The 22,169-nt window shown below is 37.6% G+C and overlaps 1 protein-coding gene across 6 annotated transcripts in view; it reads right to left on the bottom strand.

The window, feature by feature from the left end:
* Nucleotides 1-22,169, bottom strand: part of REV1 (REV1 DNA directed polymerase) — a 57,763-nt gene that overhangs the window by 3,776 nt on the left and 31,818 nt on the right. For 3 of the 6 annotated variants that reach the window (XM_071581769.1, XM_071581612.1, XM_071581547.1), the window contains 11 exons: nucleotides 19,381-19,513; nucleotides 18,287-18,415; nucleotides 17,460-17,614; nucleotides 16,511-16,630; nucleotides 14,896-15,116; nucleotides 13,711-13,883; nucleotides 10,072-10,174; nucleotides 7,417-7,573; nucleotides 6,851-7,053; nucleotides 4,872-5,105; nucleotides 760-868 (listed from right to left, as the gene is read on the bottom strand). In XM_071581769.1, the coding sequence (XP_071437870.1) occupies nucleotides 760-868; nucleotides 4,872-5,105; nucleotides 6,851-7,053; nucleotides 7,417-7,573; nucleotides 10,072-10,174; nucleotides 13,711-13,883; nucleotides 14,896-15,116; nucleotides 16,511-16,630; nucleotides 17,460-17,614; nucleotides 18,287-18,415; nucleotides 19,381-19,513 (1,737 nt within the window). Of the gene's footprint in view, nucleotides 1-759; nucleotides 869-4,871; nucleotides 5,106-6,850; nucleotides 7,054-7,416; nucleotides 7,574-10,071; nucleotides 10,175-13,710; nucleotides 13,884-14,895; nucleotides 15,117-16,510; nucleotides 16,631-17,459; nucleotides 17,615-18,286; nucleotides 18,416-19,380; nucleotides 19,514-20,963; nucleotides 21,284-22,169 lie in introns of those variants that run through there. The other 3 variants (XM_071581924.1, XM_071581840.1, XM_071581704.1) reach the window with 3 other exon arrangements.

Raw genomic sequence — 22,169 nt, 5'->3', positions numbered from 1 at the left:
TGGACAAACTGCCTTGCCTCACTCAGAGCACGACCCCACCAGTGGTTAGTAGCAAAACCAGCAGGGTAAAGGCCCCACAATGCCTTCAATCAGAGTGCGTGAAGGAAATTGCTCTCATTCCATCATACTCACATATCTATATTGGTTCACTGCCTATGAAATCAAGGGGTTATTATAATAATGCAGTATTTAACTGGCAATGAACCCAATGACATTTCCAACCTATTTTATGAGAAGGCACATTCACAGGGTGCTAATCTTATTTCTCCCAACTGATTAGAAGAAGGAGAGCTGAAGATCAGCTCAGAGTAAACACATCTGACCATTAGCCTCATGGTGAGATGTAGCCTATCTCTAGCTGCCCAAAACCCATATCAGTGCTACAGGTTTCAGGGAACCACAAGCATGCTCTCTGAACATAGTTAACTAACTTAGGTACCGAAGATGCAAAACTTTGTATCACAAGACATATCAAATTTAGATTCCATTCTGCAAACATATGGCCATGGGTAAGTTTAGTGCCACAGTCCCCATGAACTGAATTAATTACCCATTTGAGTAAAGCTGGGCATCTGTTTGCAAACTGAGACCACAGCTGGTGACAGTCTGTCAAAAATAAATACAGAAATTCAATTGAACACAACATCTCCCCAGCAGCTTTCTTTAGTTATGTTTTCCAGTTTGTTATTTAGGGTTGCATAGCTGTTTGAATAGCAATCACCTCCTATACAAGACTACTGTACCCGTACGTATTCTCACCAGAAGCGTTAGCAGGTTGCTGCTCTGATTGCTTTTGCCTTTGATCATATGCATCTTTCAGCTCTGCTTGCAGCTCAGCAGGTAGTGCAGCAAAAACCTCGGGGTCCACCTGAACAGCAACAAAAGATTCATTTGAATATTTTAGCAGTGAGCAGCATTGTTTGCTTTCCTCTCAGTCACTCACACAGGAAAGGTATTTACATTTTATGCCAAGCAAAGATGAGTGACATATAATCGAAACAATGTAAAACAGTTGTATGTTTTCTTGGTGTGCTTTAATTTGTAAAAATAACAAAATTTTTCATTTAATATTACTCTATTTTTTAATTTTTAATTTACAGAATTACTCTTATGGCCCTACTATGCACTCACCATCTTACCTACTGATACTGTATTAACAGCACACTTAAGCCTAACTCAGACAATACTCTATTCAAATTTCAAAACACAAACATTGTGACAATCAGAGTTTTGTTCCTCTGTTTTCTTTTGATACTTCTATTTCTTGGAAGCTGCCACACAATTCAAAATATTCTTGGAAATAGTCTCACTTCTTTAAGGACAGGAAAAGCCAAGTCCATCTATGTCTTGAACTGGCACAAAGAGGGTTTAATTTCTTCCTCCCACAGTTGTCCAGCCCTTGTTTGCTGATAAAAACACAGGCCCCTTGCAACACTCTCCCAGGAACTTGAACTCTAGACAGGAAATGACCTGTTGCCAATCGCCACACACACTCGTATAGACAAAACAAAATTACTTGTATTATCAGTTATCTTTTACTCACTGCATGTCTGAAGGAGCAAATTAGTGACAGACAAGTCTTGGAGTTTCTCAGTATTATTGGACATTCTTTTCAGCTCATAATCCTCAAAATCTAATTCAAAAAAGCAAGCCTATCACTTAGAGGATTAAACCTGCCAGTGGGAGAGTGCCCTTCATTTCAGTGGTAACATTCAAAGACGTGCACAAACAACAAAAAATTAGCCAAAACTACAATCACTATTCTAAGGGCACAATACAATTTCTATCATTATCAGAGGCACTGTATTTCTTATATGTACATATGCATGTGTATTAAAATTTACCTCCTGTTTTCAATAGAGAGTTGATTTTTAAACCAAAATATGTATGCTATGACAGGCAGGTCTGGTGTGCTATTCACACACATGATGTTTGAATCACACAGACCATGAACAGGAATGTGCTCCTACAGGAGCACAACTTTTCCCCCTGTTTTTAGAACTCCATATGCCAACACAAATTTTTCACCACAAAAAGAATACACACCAATAACAGGAGGAAATGGGTAAAACTCTGACCTCAATTACCACATACACTGTGCAGAACACAGCACTATAGTGGAATGCAGCCAATTACATCCAGAGGTGTAAGTTGGTTTTTTAGATATAAATTTTATTTAATAAAGCTGTTTTATAAAGGTTAGCATTCTCTGTTTAAGCATTTGAGAGTCAAGAATTCAGAACTGCTCTGAACTGACACTTTTTTGTGTACACCACTTAATAATTCCTGCAGAAATAATGCAGTACAGAGATACATTTGTTATTGTCCCTACCATTGCCCTCTCAGAAAGTAACATGTAAAATTCAGTTAGAAGAGCCATCAGTCAAGTTCATATGAATTCTAACTAATTAACTGGAGTTTCAGGTAATTTTCCGCACAGACAGAATGTCCTAACACAGTTTTCACATACCTGTATCATATGCACATTATGAAGATCCTTGGTTTTATAAATCCATTAATTACCTCAGCATATACCTATCAGCATTTCTGATGTGCTTAAATAAATTTCCTCAGGAGAAATCTGTGTCATGTTAAGACAATGTAAGGGTGAGATGAAAATTTGCCACCACTAATAAATGCCACTACTACAAATGTCATTCATTTCTCAGCATCTGTAATCTTTAATTCTTGCATCCTATGCTTCTCCAGGATTCAGCTGCTACCAATAAACAGCTATGCTAAATTTTAAGATTACTCCAGGAGCTGATGGGAACAAATGCAACTTATCTGGATTACTTTTACAGGAGAACCTTACCCAGCAAGGGACATTTCCCACATGTTTTCTAATCAGTATCAGCCAATTAACTTTGCACCTGGTCATAAAAACACAGGTCAGACAAAAGGAATGAAGGGTTGAAAACCAAACCTAATCAAGCTATGAAAAGATGGCAGGGCATAATTTACCTCTGCTGAAGTACTCAGTGTGGAGTGGCTGCCAGTGTTTCTGTACCTGAAACCCAACACTAATTGCACTGCATCATTTGCCAGGAAGTCATTTCAATGTTTGTGTGCAGTCACAGAATATACACTCCCACAAAGACTTAAACAGAAAAAAACCTGTCACACTACAGAGTAAGAAGGTATTTTTGAATTACGTTCATATTTGATTTTAACACAGAAAAAATCCTCCTGTATTAATAAACTGGGCTTAGCAATTTTTTCTCCACCAAGCCTAAGGGAAGCCATTAGACCATACTATTTCTAGGTAGTAAACTTGGATCTAACTCAGAAAATGAGAATTGTAAATCTTAGTCCTCTTCTTGCCAGTAAGGAAAGCTGAATAGCTTTGAGAAGAAAACCTGGAGTACAGGAATAAGGCACTCTAAAATAGACAGTATGGATATCCCTGAGAACTAAACAGGAAGTTCAATTCTTCTTGAACTTCAGCTTCAAGTAAAAAGGCTGCTCTGCTAAGCTGCATTTTTGGATCAAGTGAGACAGTCACAAAATGCATTAGGAGATAGAAAAGCCAGTGCATTCGAGTGTGTAAACTAGTATTTCTAAAAGAACTCAAAAAGTAATGCTGCTATAAAAAAACAACAATCAATTCTTAACTACCTAATTAATAGACAGATAAAGCATAAACACAAACTGAAAGGGAGTTTTGCAGAAAGCCATAAGCAGTACAAACCCAGTACTGAGTGGTAAGACAAATGTGGGGGGCTGTACTTTAGAGCACAGCACAATTTAACACACAAATCCAAGACAAACTGTTGCTTAGGGATAGATGTAACTACATAATTTAAAACAGCTGGAGTATGGAAAACTCAGATACTATTTATACACTAATCCATAGGGGAACCCAAACTTTGCAGTTCAGGAATAAAAACTGACACAACTCTTTTTGAACCAATGAACTTGAATTAAGGTGAGGAAATTTTAGCTGTAGAATAGACTACACATCTGTTTAATAACAATTATGCATTAACTATTCAGTGGAAATAGGATAGGAATTTCGACCTGATTTTCTCTGGATTCTCTGTCAGCTAAGCAGTATTATACCTTAGAAACAGCAACAAATATCTCCATAAATGAGATTAGGTGCTATCACTTGAGAACAGCAATGACACAAGAAACAAAAATAAAAATACTGCTTTATTTTAAAAGATGCATATACAAGATATTGTACCTCTGAGTAACCCAATCTTTGCTTTCTTAAAATATTTTTTTTCATTTTTTACTCTACATTTGTTCAGCGCCATCTTGGACTGAAGGGTGGAATAAGATTAGAGGCACTATTAACTGTTACCTGCTGCCTCATCAGGTCCCTTGTTTGACAAAACTTTGCACTTTTCTCATCTTGGACATGCTATATTTAAATCCATTTAAAAGCTATGGATATTTGCACAATCTTTAGCCGTGACTGCCTTTCTCCCAGGAGTGATACAAACAACCACATCCACAGAAGAAGCCAGCAGAGGTTGGCTCTACCCCATCAGAACATGTACTAAACAGAGTGACTCTCCTGTGACTAGCTGAGCAGATTTAGGGCTGCCTCAGACCTACAGTGCAGTGTAACTCAGCTGCAATGCAGAAAAAAGGCTGGATTGGAAAGCAAACCATAAATGATGACACGTTTTACATTAAACAACAGCAAAAACACAGGCATCCTGGTAACTATGTATCTTTAATAAATATTATTATACCATGTTTGTGACAGATAAAGTAACATTCCAAAGCAGACTTTTAAAAGATATTAAGGGACCATAAGCAATTTTGGGGTGTTACAGGTTCCAGTTAAGGCTGCCTCAAGACAGAGCTGTTAACTTCCCATAGAGAAAAAGTTTACTGATACTGTGCAAACATCCTACCTGTGAGAAAGCTGGCAAAGCTATGACATTGATTCCCATATTGGTATTTGGTTCTTCGAGCTCTGGTATTTGTAACAGCACCGTTCCAACTGGCTGTGGCAGCAGGGCAGTGTTACATCCATTTATTGGCACTTTCTTGCTGTCTCCATAACTCTCTCCTTGCTGAATGGAGCATATTTGCTCCACTTGTTCTCGCAGATCAGGTGGCAGAGCTTCTAGCACAGACTTATCTATCTACAAATACAGAAAAGCTTTTAGATTTTTCCAAGAAATAGGTAACAGAGTTATTTTAGTCACAAAATTAGTTACACAGTTACTGAATTTTACAAAAAACCCTACAAAATCTGTGTATGTAAACACACTGAGGAACCTGACAGTTACATCTGCAACAGCAAAATATAATTTAAGACTAAGCAGCTCAGTAAATAAGAATGCTCGGTTTTATCTGTTCACAGCATTCAGTCTTCTCAACACAAATCACAGATAGGGTTTCCTCCACAGTTACTTAGTGATAAGGAAACCCAATTTCTAAGTTCAAATTATACAGGCAACATGTTGACATGAATACTAAATTGGTGTCTGGTACAAAGCTGCAAGCAATTAATTTCTTTATTTATTACAGTTCCAGGACACATGTTACTGATTTACTTTAATGGTATTATGTATGTTTGTATACTGTCAGACTCTTGTCAGAGATTTTGATAATGAAATAAGCTTTTACTTACTATCAGTTATTGACTCTAAACAACTGAGATGACTCCTCAGTGCCCAGAAGTTGCTGTGTACAATGACAGCTGCACAAGTGACTAAATGAATAAAACTGACAAGCAGATGCACAGCGTAATTTTTCTCATAAGTAAAATTTGAGTAAAACTATGCAGATAGATGTCAATGTTTGCCTGTAAGTTCTGCTGAATAAGACTCCATAGCAGTGCTAGAATACTTTGTCTTTTACCTTTAAGAAGAAAATCTGGAGATTCCGGATTTACAGAGAAGAACCACAAATATCTATGAAAATCTACTTGCCTTATGATAACTGAGAGATTTTGACTGTTAATCACTTCAGTTACTCTTCTACATTCTGTTTGTGTTGACTCATTGCAAATTTGCTACATATATGAATTTATAAACATTTTCTGGGAATCCTGGGTGTAGAACACCTTCTTGTTGCCTTCCTAGCACACAGCACAGAAACAGCAGTGTGGCACTAACCCTCATCACTCCTTCCCTGTATCAAATCTTGGATTATATTCCATGACAGTATAGTTAAAAGCAGAGGGAAAGATAAAAGCATTTTGTGTCATAAGATCACAGAGGTTTTATGAACACTACTGCACAGCCAGTGCATTTTTCACTTGTTCATAGACATTCCTCCTGTAGCAGCATCTGAGTGTACAGAGCTTCACATTGTTCAGTCAAATTACTTTTGGATCCTGAGCTGGCTTGAGTAAGGTACTATAGCAACAAGTTTTCTACCAAAAGCATAATTTGATTCTTAAAAATGCATAAATATTTTGGAAGGCTGTTAAAGGAAAATCAACAAATGCTTTTACAGATGTAAATTATAGAAATTAAAATTACAGACTTTTACAGAAAAGCAAATAAATCTGCTTATACCTAAAATATCTACAGAATTCAATGGAGCTTGCTCATAGCAGACCCTTCTAACACATCTACTTGAATAACATGTGGTGTGGAAATACAAAGGCTCTCTCCCTTTGTTAAAATATACAAAAAAGTCCCCCAATTCCAAAGAAATATTTTATTTAAATATTGTCCTCCTCTCATCTAAATGGTGATATCCTGTACAAATCTGAAGTGTGCATCATTATTTTATTAAGGCAAAATAGGTTTGCAACAGTAACAGTTACTTACTGTGCATTGTACTCTACTAGAACTCATTATTTAAAAAGAGCTCAATTCCAGGCTGTTCAAGTCAGACAGACAACCTGAAATTGTTTGATATTCTCAGGTTTTACCTGGGAAGCAGATGGGACCTCAATGCTCAGATTAAGCCTGGACTTTACGTTGATAGGAGGATGCATGCCATTCCATTTGACAGCAGACTCAGTGTTGTTGGCATTAGAACTGAGACCAGGTGCGAGATGGGTACCCCGAGATGGGAGAAAAGTGCAGGTTCTTGAATTAGAAGATATTTCAAGGTCCATAGCAGCCACAAATACTATATATATGAAAACAAAATACAGAATGGTCATCTAATAGTTAAAAATACTCTGAAGATTCAAGACACAGTCAATTTCCATTGTTATTTGCTAAAGAATGTACACAATATATAGCATAGTTATAACACTTTCTATTTCAAAGCATCTTTTGTTACTATGAACTAAAACAAAAAGGTTTGGAATAACTTTGCACAAAGTTTTATTAGTAGCATTTTCATTTGTAGCAGCAAAACTCACTCTCAAGAAATTTATGTTAAATAATTTATACTGGTAAACAATTGAATAAGTACTGCAGAAGGTAAATATGTGGAGGCGCTTCATACTGAACATCATGACACACACCAAGTACAAAGGTTACTGACCTTCCTTAGGCTCTTCTTCCGAGTGTTTTTTTGCTTTCTGAGCATGGAAAAGATCAATAACTGAATGGGATCCACCAGATAAATGTCCAGATTGTACTGCTGGGTGAGCTGAAGTGGTTTTACTGATGGGAACTAACTGCTGTACCTGAATTCCAACCTAAATCCAAAACATAAATACATTAATTTGATGAAGTTTAAAATAAATAAAAAACCCCTGTAAATGTATCATAATAGCATTGCCTTCTTTGGAACTGGCTGCCTATTCTATGGAGGAGAAGACAAACAGAAGTATGTGAAATACACATAAATGGCCACTAAAAACATCCCAAACAAATCCCAGCATTACCAAACACAAACCGACCATTAAGAAATTACAAAGACACCACCATCTTCTCTGATATAGAAAAGTGCTGTCATGAGGATCATGAGGCAATGTGATTATTATGAAATTTCTTAGGCACTGACATATATAGAAGTATTGACCAGGAAGTGATTAGTATTAAATCTGGCTACACATACAAGAGAGCAATGTTCTTCTCCAAAGACAATCTACAGTATATCCTATCCATCACTTCAGTCTACAAATGAAGAAATACTATTCTTTTACTTCTAGACATGGTTTTTGGAAAGCCTTGATGAACCAAAGTACTTTGGTGGAAGCAGTCTTTTTCAAGACATCACAGTTTTTCATTTAACTTCTGAATACCAAATGAGCAGAGGTTCAAAAACAGTGTCCAACTAAGACTGCACTGGTGCATTGTGTGAGTTTATTGCCAACCTTCTGTATGACCAGACTTGGCCAACGAAGATTTGGGAAGGGCTCTCCCCACGTGGGTGTGCCCTTCCAGCCTGCACAGTGGATGTTTTAGGTGAGGCACAGCGTGCACAGAACTGGCCCCACCATTTAAGTCCTGAGGTCCCTCTGCCATGGCCAAGTGAGCTTGGACAGTGACAGTGAAGTCCTCGGGACTGTCACAGCACCCGGTACTAACCAGGGCTGACCCTGGTGAGCATCCGAGATCTGATGGGATGGGATGGCAGGGAGGCATTGAACTGCCAGGGGACGGTCCCCACCGAGACTGGAACTCAGGACCTTGGGATTCAGAGTCCGGAGTGCTCTACTGTACACCACGGGACCACCCTCAACCTTCTGTAACTTTTACAAAAAAACCTTAACACTTAAATAGATTGTATATAGAACTCAGAAAGCATGAAGCAGATTGTGTCTATTTCTACCAAGTCTTCCTCTATAATTATAGATCAAGAATTTTGTTTATTAAGTTTCTTAGTTGGAAAAAGGGGATAGGACATCATCATTTTGCAAAGTTTTTCTTTGAGCTTTTTCTTTTGCTTTGAAATATTTCTACATTTTGGTTCTAGAATTTAAACAAAGACCTTGGAATATTGTGTTTGATGTGCTGAGCAACTTTTCCTTGGGTTCTTTTCTGCCTTTTAGGACAAGAGTTTCTTATCTGAAGTCTATGGGACAAGTGGGGGCATTTACCTGCCCAAGTGTGGGCACAAACAACTAAGGGCATCAGTTCAGGATCTTTTCTAGATAGTGACAGAAAAAGGGCACTAAAGCACAGCTCACCTCACATATAAAGTTTAAGGGGACTAGCTCCGGCATAGACATACACGTAGGGGTGTCTGAAGTCAGCTGAGAGGACAACCAACTGTGGGATCCTGGATGGTTCTGAACTTTATTATATGACCTAGAACTGAATAGCCCCTCCAGAACTCAGGAGAGCCACCTGGTCAGAAGTAGTACATTGTTTTGCAAAACATGTACAGCATCCAGGGGATACTAACTATAAATCAGAATGCTCTTGGAACAAGGGCTAAAGAAATCAGGTGAAGTAGAACAACATAAGAAGTCAGTAAAGACAGCACAGAGACTGACAAAAAACTAGAAAAAGACAGGGACAGGATGATAAATATTTTCTCAACTCCAAGCCAGGAGGCTGACTTTGCAAGGCAACATTGTGAATCAAAACTCTACTTATGTATCCACATGACCAATAAATACAGGTTTAGAAATCCCCTGTGCTCCATTGTAACAAATGGCTGATGCCGAAATAGTCTTATCATGGGTTCACACTGCTATGACAAAACCACTGAGATGAGCAAGACTGTTCTAAAATAAATGATGAATCAAAAGAACCAGCAAATTTCACCTTCAAATAAAGGTCAAACCATGGGCTGGTAACTTTTCCTGGTCTAAGACTGGCAGTCTATAACAAAAACTCCTTTAATCTCTGCCTTTAAATGGCATTACAAGCAGTATTTATATTAGTTACTTAACTAATAGCTCTGCAGAAGTTTACAGAACATTCTATGGCAAAATAAAATTTACATGTGCTAACAGAACTGTAGAAGATACAGTCTAACTTTGCTACCTCAGGCTGTTTCATGTTGTATATTAATTCATATCCCAGTAAAATTTTTTTTTATAGTTTTGGCTTTTTAACCATATTTTTCAAAGGTAAACATAGAACACATAGTATGATTGCATAGCTTAATCTACATAAGATTTGAATTATCTACACTTTTGCTTAAGTTTGGTTATCATCTACCCTGAGGAACAGAAAATTTATGAAAGACAACAAAGAAGGTTGATAAAGAGAATAAATTTCAGTTTTGTCATTAACTCACCCCTCGCATATCTGATATGTTCAGTTTCATTGTGTGAAACATGTTTAGAGTTTCTTTCCCAATTACTTTTGCACTGTCTGTTGCATGGTCTAGAGTCACAGTCCTAAAAAGAATAAACAAATACGGTTAAAAAGGAAACTCTTTCACAAATCCTAGACAAGAACAATTCTGTATTTATTCCAGAGAGGATCTCGAAGAACAAAGATCGTAATTTCTTTGGATGCAGAAACTGAATACTGCTTTTTCATTCTGTGGTTTCTTTTTAATGGTAATTAAAACTTAGCATGAACTACAGATAAAAAAGAAGATCACTTACTGATTGAACACTCTCAGTGTGTAGTCCACACAATAAACTGCCAAATGTAGTATATATTTATGTACATGCTACCTAGTGAAGCCAGGAAAAAACATTTCACTTTACAGTTTGCACAGAAATGTGCTCATGAATTTCTATCCTTTGCTCAAGCTTGGCTCATAGAGCTTGCTCAGTATTACTTCAGTTGCCAATTGGCAAACGTCTACAGCAAGAGTTTCAGAAGGAACTAAGAGGAAGATGCAGATATATAGGCATGTCCATGTGGATTACAAACAATAAGAACTCAGATTAGCGGTGAGTGAGTTTATATAACACTCCAAAGACGTTCTTCTGCCGTGGGCAATTTCTGCAACAAGTGTCACAAAATGACCTGGTTGTGGAGTTTTACAAATTGCCACCTGAGAACTGGGCAGGACAGCAGCAGTGCCTGGTAGTTCTGGATTCTCTAAAGCCCTAACATTTGAGACAGGCAAAGAGAGAATTTCAAGAAATTCAATCAAATGTGATGTCAACTCTTCTCACTGAGGTAACCGATGCACTTTTAACTTTATGGATATAAGGAAGTCCCACTTTGATGTTTTGACAGGGTGCCATCCTGGTAACATACTAAACACTTTCATGGTGTTACTCTACTTTTTGATCTGTCAGAAACCACCATGTGTTACAGCCAAGAGATCTCCAGAAAGGTTTAGTTCTGCCAATATGAAAAGGAAAAACCTTCCTACTATGAGTGTTATGAAGATCTCCCTAATCCTCACATGCCAATATTTTTAAGAAAAGGGGATCAATATCACCGTGAGTCTAAAGGTACAGAATATTTCAGAAGAATATTTTAAAAAGGTCTATGCTATACTATTGGGACTTGATTTCAAAGATGCAGTAAAAATACTACTGACATCTGAGAAGCTGAGTTTCTTTTTATCTTAAGCAGTCTGCAAGTCTGAATCCTTTGTAGTACTATGACTGTTATTCTAGGGAATCTGGACCAGGAGGATAAGAAAGCGTAGCAACTCATTCACCTGTGAGGAGAGGGAGCAAGAAATGGGTCATGATCTACAGCTACAGAGAAAATCTTGAACCAAAGAGAAAAACCAACCACTTGAGGGAACACCAGTTTGAGATTCTAATCCATTTGCTTGGAGCCAGCTTCTGGTTTACCCTGCTGCTGTTAAAAAGCCATTCACTGGACTGAACAGAAATGCTTCAACAAAGACAGGAATACAGTACCTATATTGTCAGACAGCATAACCTGGACTGGCTGGGGTTGACAATGCCACTGGTAGAGTCAGATGCAGAAAGAGACACCATCAAACATGATCCTGGCCACTGAACTGCTTTAGCTGTGTGAACAATTTAGCATTCTTGGGTGCCCCTGCACCTTACCGTAATGAAGACTTCATGAACTCCGGAAATGACAGGGCATGTACATTAGCATGCCTGACCACAAAAATGGGGTCCAAAGCACTGACCTCACCATTCATGAGAGGGCAGTCTGGCACTAGTTCCAGTAAAGGAGCAATAAAACTATCTCAACACACACTCAACCCTACAAGTGTTGTCTTAGAATGTGAAGAGAAAAATCTCCAACTCAAAGAAATCAGGATAGCCGGAAGACAAAAGTATAGACTGACTGATTTCCTTCTTAATATACATACCAATCCCATAAAGCGGTGAGCTTCTTATGGTGACATCTGAATTTTCTGATTTCAGGTTTTTTTACAGCTGAATTCTATGTAGTAAAATCACAACTATGTGACAGGCTCTATGTAGGCAAGTCCTACTGTTGAACTCTTAACACACTGTATTAACCCCACCATCTCTTTTGTTATCAGCAACTCTGACCAAATATGACCCTTGAGTTCAGGAGGGACTAATCTATTACAACCACCTGAAATGGAAGGAGAAGTAGAAAAGACCTATCTTCAAAGATGCTGAATGCACCCTCTCACAAAAGCCAGGATCATCCCTTTACTGAAGGAAGAATTGCTTTGATTGATACAGAAGTTATGTCTGAAGAGCATATGTGTATTTAGAAGGTTCTGTAACAATCTTGTACAAAGTCTTGCATGGAAAAGCATTTGATGCTCTATGCCTAGATTACATTCCTGTGTTTTCAACATGTAAGTATATGAATACAATTCAGATTAAAAAATATTTAGTGAACATCATTCAGGTTATCAATAAGAAACAAAGAACAATCAGAAATAACAAACGGGTAAGAGTAACAGCACTGCTCGTGGAAGCTGAAGGCCCTACTCCTTTGACAGTGACCCACCTACCCACCAACTGACTACCTAGGCAGAATAACTGGGTTATCCATTTCCCCATAGATGGGCAGCCACTACAGGCAGCATCTCAATCAGATCAACAGTGCTACAGGGAGACCAAGTAGAAAGAGACTTTATTACATGGATACAGATCCACAAGAAAACAAAGGCCCTTCTGAGGAGGAACTTACACCTACATGAAAAAATCTAAGTGCGAAGGTCAAGAGAAATGAACAAGTTGCCTTTTTGAACAGCTGAAACACAGGGCACAGCCTTTGCCCTTGAGATTCTGAGATTTAACTTTCTAAGCTCCACTTCAAATATTCATTGTCTTTTCTAGGACCAAAAAACTTCTCTGCAGACTTATTTGTGAAACAAGACAAGAGTCAACACTAACAAACTTGTCTGTACTAAGACAGATGACCACAGTCCAAGGTGTCTCATGCCAGCTCCAATCTTCAGGATCCAATGTGACCTCTCAGTCTTCTGCAGCAAGTCCTTGTGCAAATACTGCCCTAGCCTCCAGGCACTCTAGCCTTGGACAACTACGGAACTATCAGTTATCCTTCTTGACAAGTACAAAGTACAACTTTCTTTGAGACATAACTCCAGCTGTCACAATCAGCATGTGGCCAACAGCCTATCAAGGAACAGCAGAAAGTCTGTCAAGAAAAAATACCCAATCTCACACAGTTCAGGGAGAGAAAGCAGTATGCAGCAGCAGAACCTTTCAACTTGGCTGGTCACTGAAAGAAATAAAAACGCTGCCACATGTGTGCCACAGTGCAGGGTCTAAGTATGTCTTCTACAAGCACTGCAAAACCCCCAGCTCAATACTGAGCAAGTGGAGCAACAACATATATGTGCATATATATTACTGATGACCATAACACCCTGTATGTACAACCCAAACACAAGGGACTTTTGATAATACTTATTTTGGTGCAAGTTTGATACATAGACAAAGGTATCAAGCACTTCGAAACTTCTGTCCTTTCTCCCTGTAAATTTTGGTCCTCAACATTCTGCAGAATTGTGTTCATGCCTAGTAGTTACCTGGCAATATTATCACAGATTCCATGACCTCCATATTTTGCAGGCTCCACTGGTGCTCCAGCCTTTCTGACCATAATTTTAAGGGTCAATCGTTTACCCTTCATACCAGCAGCTTCAAGTCTACGTTGGATTTCTTCTGAGAGGCTGAGGAGGAAAGCCTCTGCCTCCTTAGGCTGAAGGGGAAAACCAACAGGTTTAGATAATTACTGGTTTTCAAATATTAAAGGTAAATCATTAAGGGTTAATACAATCCAGACTGTGTAAACTGAAAAGAGGAAGCTGATTCACTAGCAATGGTCTTATTGAACCTCAAGTGTTTTCTTGACATTGTAGGTTGCTGAAGTTAGGTGAGATGGTAGATTCCTATCCTCATGCTGAAATACATGTAATAGTAAGTCCTTTCAGAAATAAGTCTTTAAAAATGTATTCAGAAACCCCCAAAGAGAACTGGAAGTCTAGCTTTAAGCACAAACCTAGAACATGAAGAGTGCAGGGCTTGTAAGGAAAATCTTTGTCACTACGAGGAAAGTCAAGCAGTGGAACATGTTGCTCAGGGAAGCTGCACAGTCTTTGTTTGTGGAGATTTTCAATGCCAGACTGGATAAAGTCCTGAGCAACTGGTCTGATTTCACAGCTTCCCCTGCTTAGTGCAAAAGGCTGGACTACACAACATCGTGAAGTGTCTCCAAACCTGTTGTGGGTTTTTTTTGTAATTTCTATAAATACTCATGTTCTCAACAAAAAGCTGAGTTACTTTTTAAATACAATTTGGTCAACAAAACACCCTGCCCCGACAATATTTGTAAAAAGTCTATTAAAAATGTTGTACTGGAGCAGTTGGCGATGGTTTCAGGCACTGGCATCTTCAAATAATCAGCATTTAAATGAAAGAGAATGCTAGGTGCTGACAAACCTACTGCAGTTCTCTTTTTCTGTACCAGACTTGTATAACGAATGCAGAATAGCCAGCTAATTTTGTGCAAGCTTCTTTTCAGTCCAATACTTTTGCAGTCTCTCCTCCCATTTTATCGTTTGGTCTCCTACTTCTTCATTTTCCTCATTTCTATTTCGTGGCTAAGATGGTGCTCTAACAGATCAAAGTGTAAGTGAAAATAATCAGAATATGAGAAGACTCTTCTACAGCTGAAAGAAGTCACTGCAGAGAAGAAGCAATTTTGAATTTACCTGTGTAAACCTTATTCCATAGTTGATTTCTGCTGAAACAGATTTTCTTTCTTTTTCTGTACGAACGGGTCGATCATCCAAACCACGACAAAATCTGTAGAGCATTTGCCCTGTTTTTGGACCAAATTCTTTTTGTAGTTTTGACATCGAAGCACACTGCAGGTCTCCACAGGTTTTAATTCCCAAAGAAGCCAGCTTAGATTCCATCGTCCTGCCAACTCCTAACAACAAAGCAGTTAGTTCTGTTAATCCTATGAAATTCAAAACCAGTTGAATTTTTAAAAAATAATTTATTTTATCTTAAACCTACATGAGGTCATATCAGATTAACAAACAAATATACAACATATAAAATAAATTCTGCTCCATAAAACACGGTTTGAATGGAAACCTTTGCTGTCTTCACCTGTGTTTCTTTAATCTGTTTCACACTTTAGTTTAAGATATCATACTGCAGTGAGTTTCTTTATTTCTGGGTAAAACATGAATGACTCCTACTTGCAAATTGCCTGGTACAGATTATGTAACTCTAAATCCCCACAACACTCAGTCCAAAAAGAGTGTCCAACATGTGAAATGTTTTCCTATCACGCGTGAGTGATTTAATCAAAAAGAAAACCAACCAATATTTTGACCACTGTTTCACTGCTTCTTGGGTAGAAAAATAGTATTTCAAGTAGAAGTGATAGCATACCTGTATCACTTGTGCTTTGAATTACCAAGCACTGGAAATTGTAGGTATCCATAGCAACGACACATATGTAAGTGTGATAAACTGAAGTATATTTCTGGGTTTTGGAGAGGTGGCCTGTTACTTCCAGAAAATATTAGTCGTATGAGTTCACACTAACGAAGTCAGCAAAAAATTAGACATTTCAGGTAATCAGATTCTATCTTTGATAACTGATTTCTCTGTCTACATAGCACTATTAACACAAATACTAAAAAGGTTTTACTATTAACATACAAGTGAATTGTGAAAGCTTTAAAACATTCCAGTCAAAGCACAATACCACGTAAGTATTATTCTAGAGAAGAAGTATCTCCTGTAAGTTATGCCAAAGAGAAATGGTACTATGCTGTAAATTGTAAATTAATCAGAGTTTCTGTCAAACCTGCACCTGTCTGTGGATGTTGTTCCTGTCACTCCTCAATGTCAGTGTCTACTGCTGCCTATTGTTTACTGCCCTTCTCTCTTTTTTTCTTAAGCAGATAAAAATACTGCTTTGAACACGTAACACTAAATATGTGTGCATACACGCAGGGTGAGGTCAGCTGATCACTACAAGCATAAGTGAGCCCTTACTCAGTACCTTTTGCACCATGCCTGTGCCACATTATACTGTGTACGTGTACTGAGCAACAAGAGAGAGCTACAGGCCAGGAAACACTTTCTGTTACAATGCTTTTAAGTATCTTCCTGGAACAACAAAAAAAAGTATAATAAAGCCTGTTTTCATACAGGTGTATTCCATGTGTCTTTCGTGTCTATCGCATTTTGGATCATAAACATGGAACAGCATCTAAATTCGTTTGAGCCAGAAAGCAGATTTGTAGCTGAACCTGGTTTAATGTAGTATCAGGATGCAAAATGCCCTCCAAAATATATGAGTACCTGGAAGACTGGTTACAAGTTGTCCTCTGATAAAATCATCCACTTCTTCTGGTTTTAAGTGATACTGCCCATCTGGTTTTGCTTTACGAGTTGCCATTCTGGCCAGCAGAATGTTGGAACCTGTAAAAACAACAAATTAAACCATGTCTGTGCTAACTTCTATAGATTTTCAAGTAGAATGCCACAGTTCAACACTCAAGTTAAAAATGCAGAAGGTATAGTCAAATTCTTTATCTTTTACAGAGAATTTAATGAAGTTATTCATATATATTTGCAGTGTCTACTTTCAAATCATCGGCTAGCAGTATGTGCTATTACAGCAGTGCAACTGTAGTGGTAACCGCAAAGTTAATAAAGGAAGAGTTCTGGTTACAGTCATGAACTTCAGCTCATCTCACAAGTGGATTACATACATACACTCGGCAGAGCTATTTAGAGATACTCAAGTCTAGTATTAATTTGGGACAAAAACAAAGGAGAAAGGAAGGAGCCAAGTGCAAACAAATCAAACAAAGTATTTTCAGATGTGATTTCATACTCAATACCTACTACAAATTACACAAATCTTTGCTTTCATTTCTTCCAATAATTATGTGAAATCTTGTCACCTCATAAACTCTTGCTGCTCTCTCCATTAAGGAGCACAATCTGTGCTCATTTTTCTATTTACTGGGAAAATATAGTTGCATTTCATATAAAGGAATGCAAGACTATCACATACATGGAATTTCAGCACACTGCTCAGACAACAAAGGAGAAATTAAAGCAAGTTTATACATTTTTCCTTAAAGCTTTCCACTTAGCAAGATTTTCTTGCATTTTTATTCACACTAATTTAATGTGAATGGCTACATCTTCTACAAGAACTTAGGAGTTTTAGCAAACTTGCATAGCTTTGATACATTAACAAAAGCAGTCACTGCTTGCAAACAGGAACAAGGTTACTCACCCATGCCAACAGAAGCTGTGCATTTAGTTTGGTCTCTGATTTCGGTGCGGATAGCGTTTGCAAATTCATCAGGAGTCAGTCTGGTCTCTGTAAGGATTTCAGTGATATCTACTAGAGCTTCATCACAACTGACTGCTTCGATGTTGTGAGTATAGCTATCAACACAAAGTAAAGGAGGTGAAACACCAGCAACAGCTCACCATCTGTTAAAACAAATATGTGGCAAATAAAGTCTTCCTTTTGTGGTGGCATTTCCCTGCTCATTCTGTATCCCACATCACTTAGATATCAAAAATGCTAAAGCAGCAAGCTATACTAATATTATTAATGTAGGACTAATTTCAACATGCATCATGATTTTAAAGGAACAGCTTAAGGAGGAGTTGAATATTTATTTTTCATTGATAATAACAAATTTTCAGTGTTGTTCACATGCATTTTAAACTAGAAAGTAGTTTCTAATAGATGTTACTCCAAGAACCTGCTCTTAAGTTACTCAAAAAACACCTCTTGGAAGGATCTCACAATTAAGCAGGGATCTGGTTCTCATAGTGTAATTAGTAAAAAATTTAACAGTGATTCCTTTGGAAGTCAAGATGTTGATTGTTTACAGGATTTGGCTTCATGATAAAAACATGCAGAGAAGCTTGGTGCTCAAAATAACACAAACATTACAAAGAAAGGCCTCAAATAGGAATGGCTTTATTGGAGCTGAACAGTAACATGGAGATGAAAATATAAATCAAATAATGGCATCCAGCAATGGCAAAAAAAATATGCTTGATAACCTTACCATGAAAGACCAAGTAAAACTAACTGCACATTACCTTGCTAGTATTTCATACACTGTCCGTGCAACTTCTTTGTACGCATCAAAATCATAGGAAACTGCTTGAAGATTTGGACACAACTTTTTTGCTTGGCCAAAAAACATTCCATTCTTTATGCCAAGTTGTCTAAAATTCAATAATAAAAAAACCCCAAGTAAACACAGTGCAAACTTTCCCAAAAATTAATAGAGAATATTTTTAAATTATTGTCTTTTTACACAAAATGGGAAAAGAAATTCAGTCTGAACGGGCGCAATTTAATAGGTAAAAAAATAACTGCGAATAAAGTATTTGAATTAGTAGTGTAATATTCAGCCATGGAGCACGAACAACCTGCCTTTAGGAAAATGCTGAAGGACAAAGGCTCCAGAAAGCACTATTTGCCTCTTCTGTCTCAATTTAAAACCATGCGTATACTGCAGTGTCTAAGGTACCTGGATCTTACATTCCAAGCTTCAAGCTTACATAATTAGGCTCCTGTTAACAAATAAACTCTAACTTGTTGAGATACAAATAGAAACCTGCCTAGCCTGAGAAAGGTTTCAATGAAGAAATAATTTCTGGAGTATTATTACCATCAGGGAAAAAAAATTGCAGTTCTAACACTGTGCTTACATTTACAGAAGTAGTTTCATACTCTAAGGCTTTACAAGTTATCTTATTGGAGATGCTCAGCACAGTCTCTGCAAGGAATGTTTTAAGTTTAGTAGTCCCTTTTTCTGTTGGATTTTAAGTAAAACCTTCATTACATGTCATAATTCTATAAAATAAAGCAATTTTAATACAAAGATGTGAAGACAACACTATAAAATCAACAGTATCACAGTGAAAGGCATGAGGTTTTCTTTAATGGGCTTTATTTCAAGTTACATGTAGGTTAGGTTGAGAGTTACTCAGCAGCATCCAAAAAGCAGCAGCATCCATAGGGAAGACCTTCTGCTAAATTCTAACAACTTATAAGACTACAATTTCTGAATGGATAAAACCTCCTCTCTAGATACATTTAAAAAGCCTAACAACTGCTATTTTTGGACATCTTATGCCTATCTGTATGAGATTCTCAGGCAAACTGCTGGTTAACTTTTACCTACCTGGCTTCATAACTACAAGAAGCTATTTCAGCCATGGACAGAACAGTGAGCTCGAAGTCAGCTCCATTCAAATGTGTGGAATCCGGATGCTCCCAGACTGATGAGTCCACCTTATCAGGTACTCTGATTTCTGCTTGGAAAATAAAATTTATCTTTATGTTATTTTTATTAAGAGTTCAACAGAATGAATGTAAATAAAACTAAAATTGTGCATTTTATTTTATACAATTTCTATACAGTTATATGTTGATGAAGAGGTTTCTTAATTCTGTATTTATTCATATCATGGTCCAGGAAAAACCCCAGACTTCTTCCCCCAGTAATGTGTCTCTGTGGATAGGTCTGTACCTACTACTGAGAAGAATATTAACAGAGGAATTCTATTTTTAATTCCCCCCAAGTTAATAGACAGTAACTAGTTGGTGGCTACATACACCATACTGTACAGTAAGAATGATTAGCTTTAGTGCCTATAAAAATGATCAAGCACCTGTGGCTAACTGCTACAACCATAACCTATAAACAAATACAAGACACGAAAAACTTTACTAACTCCTCGGCTAAACAAGAAGACACTTGGTTATGTTCCTTTCTACAAAAAGCACTCCAACCACCAGAACACAGAAATTTCATACAGAATACAAATCCACTTTTTATCATACTTAACATTACTTTTCTAATAGTGTAGATACCACAAAGTGATTTTTAAGAAGTGAAATAACTAGAATTCTAATTAGCTCAAATGAAAAAACACTAGCGAGAAACTTTCATTTCCTTTAACAGTCTTACAGGGATATTAATTGGAAAAACATCTGCTATTACTTACTAATAATTCTCTTACTAGGATATGCCAACTTCTTTCAAATATCACCACAAATTTAACTTAGATCAAAATGATACAATTATAAATGCTGCAATCCTGGACTCAAAATGAGACAGACCTACTCTAATTCTATAAAACCTTACTGCACGGTCTTATACAAATTTTAAAGAATCTCCAGGCCCACTGCACAATAGGTACTAGTCAGAATTCCAGGATGTTGAAATGGAAACAAATAAAGGATTTTCTATTTCTTTCTATTTGGGTTTTCACAGTATGTAAACCCTGAAATACTTGTTATATTCTAAACACAGATCAGTTTGAAAAAAATAACTGCATGCAAAAACTACTATGCTCTCCCAAACTCCCATCAGAATCAAGCAACGAGGTATCATTCAGAAAAAAAGCTTCTATTTATTTTAAATGAAACCCATTATGCAGTTCCTTTCCATTGCTGTAGTCCAGTTAATACCATATACCCTTTAATATTATGAATGGGGCGTTTTCTTCAGAGTGCCACAACGTCTAATTATATTCCACAGTCCTAACAACTTATACCCTGACAATCTGACTGAGAGGAAACATGGTGCTCTGTGCACATCGAGTAGCTACCAAACCAGAGAAAGGGGTGTAATGAGTGAGTGGAGACAGCAGGAGAGAGCCTGACTCATGTGGAAAACTGCCTTTATTCAGAATCTCCCCTAAATTTCTGCATCTTTTTATGTCTTAAATATTTTAAAGCATGATGAGCTCAAAAAGTTACCTAAGATGTCTGCAACTGAAAATCAGGGCAAAATTATGCCCCAAATAAAGACAAGAACGACAAGAACAACTTCTTCAGTCCATGCCTTCCTGTGCCCTGGCCTGAGATGATGCTGTCATCTTGTCTATCTTCACTGGATTCGTCGCCTTTTTCCGCACCGCAGCAGAGCAGATCCCCCCATGAGCTGATGGAGTCACTTCATGTGAAATTCAGGGCAATGCAGAACACATTGTCCTCAATGGAAGGCAAGGCAGAGAACCTCTCATCAAAAGCTGGGAAACTAGACAGGCACATGGTGAATGTGGAGCAACGGATGGAGAAATCAGAGGCCAGGACCCAAGTCTGTGAAAAAGAAATCGCTGAGAATAAATCTGTGACTAATATGATGGTTTAAATCTGCTGCTCTTTAGAATGAAAAGGGAGATAGTAGGGTTGAGGGAAAGGAAGCCTAGGAAACATTCACATCTTGGGCATCCTGGCCATGGATAAGAGACCCCAAACCCTGAGTCCTGATTAACATGTGTTAATAGAATGTGAATGTTAAAGATGGCATGTAAGTAGAGAGGTAATTTCAACTACCCAGAAAACCTATCTCCAATTTGGGGATTTAGGGTGAGAATGAGAGCAAGTTAAGTTTAAAACTTACGCATTTTTGGATGAATTAATACAAGAAAAAGGAAGTATTTCATGAAAGATTCAAGATTCTATTGACAACAGGTATTTTTATAGCAATGCAGATCAAAGCCAGGAATCAGTATCACTAAAGAAGTAATTGGCAAATTAAAAAAAAATCGCTGAAGCAGCAGAATTCAGTATTTGGTCAAAAGGGATTCATAAGAGTTTGGGAGATTTTCTTCGTGTTTTTTGATTGTGTTTTTCCTTTTTTTTTTTTTTTTTTTTTTGGAGGGGGTGAGGTGCTTTGTTTCTGTGTTTTTCCTAAGACCTGGAGAAGGTAAAATCAGAGAACAGCCTGGAAAATATGAAGCACCAAAACCCCCAGTAGGTAACATGTTGAAGCATGGATGTAAAAATGTGTCCATGTTCTAAGTTGCTCCCAACTATCTTCACATTTCATCCATATAACACGCCCCCATTGTGTATGTTTAATAGCCTAATTTAGCATTCTGTATTTTTGATAGTTTAGAAAAGGCATTTTTCCATGTAACACATGTACCTACTGGCCCATGTAGCTCTCTGGCAAGGCCC

The sequence above is a fragment of the Pithys albifrons genome, chromosome 1 (assembly GCF_047495875.1).
Source record: "Pithys albifrons albifrons isolate INPA30051 chromosome 1, PitAlb_v1, whole genome shotgun sequence".
In the NCBI taxonomy this organism is placed as follows: Eukaryota; Metazoa; Chordata; class Aves; order Passeriformes; family Thamnophilidae; genus Pithys; species Pithys albifrons.
Note: the sequence above shows the minus strand (reverse complement) of the source record. Positions and strands in the feature narration are given on the sequence as shown.